At 33.9% G+C, this 5,841-nt stretch overlaps 1 protein-coding gene across 1 annotated transcript; it reads left to right on the forward strand.

The window, feature by feature from the left end:
- The first annotated feature begins 2,661 nt into the window (after positions 1 to 2,661).
- LOC101251304 (subtilisin-like protease SBT1.8) lies at positions 2,662 to 5,535 on the forward strand. The gene is made up of 2 exons (XM_004243656.4): positions 2,662 to 4,360; positions 4,655 to 5,535. The coding sequence occupies exons 1-2, from the start codon at positions 2,743 to 2,745 to the stop codon at positions 5,323 to 5,325; spliced, it is 2,289 nt and encodes a 762-aa protein (XP_004243704.1). The 5' UTR covers positions 2,662 to 2,742; the 3' UTR covers positions 5,326 to 5,535.
- Positions 5,536 to 5,841: the final 306 nt, after the last annotated feature.

Here is a 5,841-nt window from a genome sequence, read left to right on the forward strand (position 1 = left end):
ATATTCCCTTGCATTTCAATATATTACTTAAATATATAGTAAATTAATTTTATTTGAACGTCGAAATTTAAAATAGACGTAGAACATTAAGGAATTAATATCAATAAAGGCAAATAGATAGACCAATTAAAAAGTGCTATATTAGTAGCTAGCTACTTTGCATTCAAGCTGCAATGTGATAATGCAATGTTCCTAACCTTTTGTTCTAAGAGGATGATGAATTATGAAAGTGAAAGAAAACTAAGAGCTACTATTTATTAGTCAAAACTTAAAAAGTCAGGATTTTGATCTTACGACTTCTCATTTATTTTTGTCATCTTGAGTTTAAAACAAATAGTTAAAAGTATCTCTTTAACTTTACCAAATATTACAACTAGGAAAAATGGTCTGATATACCTTTCAATTTTGTCATTTAGAATTGATATACTCCTTGTTATGAAAGTGACTTATATATACCCAAACATATAAGCAAATGACTCATATATACCCTTTTTCTCTAACGGAAATAAAAAAAAATTTAATCTAATCTTTTTATTTTTTTCTAAAAAATATAATCCCACATTAGTAATTTTATCCTCGTCAGACATACTTTTTTTGACTTTTTTTTTGTTTCAATAACTAATTTAAAATTATTATTTTGATAATCAAATTTATTTATGTTTCACTAATATTCTTGTAAAACTTATTGTAGATGACTATATTTTATTCTTCGAATACAAAAATCAAATCATATTATAGATTAAAAAATAGTTAAAATTTTTCTTCTTTAAACTAAGGAATGAAAGAAAAAAAAAAGAATAAGAAACTCAAATAATTATAATAAAAGAAGTCAAAAAATAATTTATATATGAAAAAAGTTAAAATATATCTTGAACTTTGATAGAAGAATCATATATACCCATAAATAATTTTTTAAAAATATTAAAAGTAAAAAATATAAACTTAAAACTAATTTTTTAACTTTTGTTAAATGAAGGGTATATGCGAGTTCATTTTGTAACGACAAGGGTATATGTCAGCCGTTTATGTAACGGTAAGGGCATATATGAGCCACTATCATAACGAGGGGCATATCAACTCCAAATGACAAAATTGAAAGATATATCAGATTCTTTTCCCTTAAAACTATTCTAACATGAAATAACTTAATTCAACCAAATTCGAAATCAAATAAAACGAATATATAGAGTTCATAATCTTGGAAATCCAAAGAATAATAGGTAATATAATAAATGTATACTTTTTTGAATAGTCTTTTATCTAAATAAATAAATAAAAAGAAATGATGGTTATTAGTGATCTTTATGTGAAACATGCAATGATGAATGAATTCTTTATCTCCTTAATATAATTATGTAAGTGCCACACCTTGTTATATTTTATGCAACATTCTTTCAATGAAAAGTTTAAAGGAAAAGATGCTTGTTTTTCGATTTGGTAATCACAATACATAATATATATAAATACCAAAAGTTAATCATTTTCTATCCACGCTTTTCTATAATTTTTTAAATTAATGATAATGTCATTGTCTAGAATATTAACGAATTAATTTATTCATATAATGTACTATTAAGATATGAAATTGATAAGCGATTATTTGCAGTGGCGCGGAGTCAGAATTTTTTTAAAGTGTGTCAAGAAATAGTAACTTGTTATGTTAAGAATGTCAAAAATAGGTTATTTAATTATTTCGTATATCATTTTACTTGTATTTATGCTAATTTTTTTTTAACGAACGATATCCAATTGAACACCCTTAACAGTACATGACTATGCCACTGATTATTTGAAATAAATAATGATTTGTAAGGGTTAAGACGAGGAAAAAGAAGAAAAAATAAAATGCAAGACAAAGAAGTCTTATTTGATTAATGAAGTAAAATAAGTACATAGTAATATAGTTTTATTTCAAAATTGAGAAAACAAAGTACATAGTTTTTTTCTCTCGCTAGAAGTAAAGTGAGTAGCTAAGCTATGATCAAAGCATGCATTTGCAAGTCAAATATACAGCTTTTTTCCAAATATATTTTTCTATATTTTAAGTTTTTTATTATAATTTTAAATCTACATTATCCTAAAAATGATTTTATTTCATTTTAAATAACTTAATTTTATTTTTAATCCATTTAAAAAGAATGATACATTTTCATATTAAGTAATAATTTAATTTAAAAATACTTATTTTATCCTTAATGAATAATTTATAACTATACAAATATCCATCATTAATTTTAAAATCTTTTCTTTATTTTAGAAACCCTTTGCTAAATCAAACTAACCATATAAATTGGAATACAACTAACTATTTTCACATAAACCATATATATTTTAAATCACTTTTAATAACATAATTTTATAATCATAGTAATATATTTTACATTCACATGTTATTTCTTTTTTAAGATAAAGAAATTTCTATTCAAAAGGAAAATATCCACAAAATCATGAGAAAACAGATAAAAATGTTACATTTGTTAACACAATCAATCAAAATCATGTTAAATTAAAATAAATAAAAATTATCCAATTAGGTAGAGTAAAAAAAGGAGATTGGGTGGTAAAACACTACAAGAAAGCGCACTAAAGACAGTGGCATTAACGTAATAAGGTCAAATTTGAAGCCTTTATAATAAAGATAGTGGTAATATAAACCCGACAGTAGTCCTCCATAACTCCTTCGATCCTCTCTCTCAGTCGCATTTACCGGCGACTGTCTCCTCTTCTGTTCTTGCTTTTCCGATGGGTTCTCTTTTCTGTTTCTCTCTCATTGCTTTTCTCCTTGTTCTTCACCCATGTTTCGCAAAGAAAACTTACATTGTTCATGTGAAACATCAACAAAAGCCGCCTTCTTATTCTACTCATCATGATTGGTACGATGCTCAGTTGAAATCTCTTTCTTCTTCTTCCAACTCTGAATCTCTTCTTTACTCTTACGATACTGCTTATCCTGGATTTGCTGCTTCTCTTGACCCCCATGAGGCTGAATTGCTCCGACAGTCTGAGGATGTAGTTGGGGTGTATGAGGATACTGTTTATACACTTCATACTACTCGGACCCCTGAGTTTCTTGGGTTGGATAATGAGTTGGGGGTTTGGGCTGGGCATACTCAACAAGAGCTTAATAGTGCTGCTCAGGATGTTATTATTGGAGTGCTTGATACCGGTGTTTGGCCTGAATCTAAGAGTTTTAGTGATGTGGGTATGCCTGATGTGCCGTCCAGATGGCGTGGGGAATGTGAATCTGGACCTGATTTCGATCCAAAGGTACATTGCAACAAGAAACTGGTTGGTGCGAGATTTTTCGCTAAAGGTTACCGTATGTCGTCTTCTAGTTCATTTGCGAATCAACCCAGACAGCCGGAATCGCCTCGGGATCAGGACGGTCATGGCACCCATACAGCCAGTACCGCCGCTGGTGCACCAGTGGGTAACGCTAGCCTTTTTGGTTATGCTAGTGGAATCGCTCGTGGTATGGCTCCTCGTGCCCGTGTAGCTACTTACAAGGTGTGTTGGCCTACTGGTTGTTTTGGGTCTGATATTCTTGCAGGTATGGACCGTGCTATTTTGGATGGGGTTGATGTGTTATCTTTATCTTTGGGTGGTGGATCAGGTCCTTATTATCGTGATACCATTGCTATTGGTGGTTTCTCTGCAATGGAGAAAGGAATTGTTGTGTCGTGTTCTGCAGGTAACAGCGGTCCTGCTAAAGCTTCACTTGCAAATACAGCTCCATGGATTATGACTGTTGGTGCTGGTACCATAGACCGTGATTTCCCTGCTTATGCTGTTTTAGGTAATGGCAAAAAGATTACTGGTGTGTCTTTATACAGTGGTAAAGGTATGGGTAAAAAGCTAGTTAGCTTAGTTTACAACACAGATAGTAGCTCTAGCCTTTGCTTGCCTGGTTCCCTAAACCCTAAAGATGTTCGTGGGAAGATAGTGGTATGTGACAGAGGGACTAATGCTAGAGTTGAGAAGGGTCTAGTTGTGAAAGAAGCTGGTGGGGTTGGGATGATATTGGCCAACACCGTCGAGAGTGGTGAGGAGCTGGTGGCAGACAGTCATTTGTTACCTGCGGTGGCTGTTGGTAGGAAATTAGGAAATGCGATTAGGCAGTATGTGAAGAGTGAGAGGAATCCGACTGCATTGCTCAGCTTTGGAGGTACGGTGGTAAACGTTAAGCCATCGCCGGTAGTGGCAGCGTTTAGCTCAAGAGGGCCTAATACAGTGACTCCACAGATATTGAAGCCTGATTTAATTGGACCTGGAGTTAACATATTGGCAGCTTGGTCTGAGGCTATTGGCCCTACTGGCCTTGAGAAAGATACCAGGAGGACCAAGTTCAACATCATGTCTGGTAAGTATCACCAACGGATACTTCCTTTATCTGTTCATGTGTAGTTTAATTAAATACTAGATCCATCAATTGCAACATTTTACAATTGGTATAGTGATAGTCTGTCTTTCATTATACCATGATCCATTACAAGGTCGTAAACTTGTAATGGATTTAACATCATCATATGGACCTACCTGAATCAGTTCATTAGCTGGAAATAATGTGATGTACTTTTTATAAAAATCTGACACACAATACACTCATTTGAATGTTATAGTATTTGATCTTGTTTTATATTGAACTCTATTGCAGGTACATCCATGTCCTGTCCTCATATCAGTGGACTGGCTGCACTGCTGAAAGCAGCACATCCTGAATGGAGTCCAAGTGCAATCAAATCTGCACTTATGACAACTGCCTATAATCGCGACACCACTAACTCCCCTCTTCGTGATGCCGAAGGTGATCAACTTTCCACTCCATGGGCTCATGGAGCAGGTCATGTTGATCCTCACAAGGCACTCTCCCCGGGTCTTGTCTATGATATTAGGCCTAAGGAGTACATCAAGTTCTTATGCTCGTTGGACTATGAGATGGAACACATACAAGCCATTGTCAAGCGCCCAAATGTCACTTGTGCTAAGAAATTTTCAGATCCTGGGCAGATCAACTACCCATCGTTTGCAGTTTTGTTTGGCAAATCAAGGGTTGTTCGTTACACCCGTACCTTGACCAATGTGGGAGCTGCAGGCTCTACCTATGAGGTAGTCATTGATGCTCCCCCGTCTGTTACTGTGACTGTGAAGCCATCAAAGCTTGTATTCAAAAAGGTAGGAGAGAGGCTGCGATACACAGTTACATTCGTGTCAAAGAAGGGTGTTAGCACGATGAGCAAGACTACATTTGGTTCGATATCTTGGAATAATGCTCAAAACCAAGTTAGAAGTCCAGTTTCATATTCGTGGTCACAATTATTTAACTAAAAGGTTGTTCCTTTAATGTAATGTATGGTTTTCCCTTTTTGAATTACCAGCAAAAATTGTGGTAATCAGATGCTGCAAATGGAAGTGTTTTTCTTTTAGCAATCTGAGTGATAGGGTTCCTCCAAAAAATTTTAGTTTTATGCAATGCAATTATAGCCCTTGCTTGTATGATATCATGTGAGGTAATGTATTTGTTACTTGTCAAGAAAATTCTTATGTGTTGGGTAAAACACTCAAGGACAAAATCTCTTTCAGTGGCCAAAAAACCCAACTACATTAATAGTAGAGTTATAGACTGAGCCTCAATCTGCAGCCAACGAACAAAACACTGGCTACAACATCAAATACAGAGCAACAAAAAAGAAGAAGATAAAATTGAAAGAAAATCACCCAAAAATGCAGCTACTTTTGATGAGCTGAAACATGCTGAGCCTTTTCTCAGTCAAATGTGGTTTTCTAATTGAACAGAAAATGGGCTCGTTCCCGTGACAGCAACTGCAAAATAGAGGGGACATG

Source organism: Solanum lycopersicum, chromosome 7 (assembly GCF_036512215.1).
Source record: "Solanum lycopersicum chromosome 7, SLM_r2.1".
In the NCBI taxonomy this organism is placed as follows: Eukaryota; Viridiplantae; Streptophyta; class Magnoliopsida; order Solanales; family Solanaceae; genus Solanum; species Solanum lycopersicum.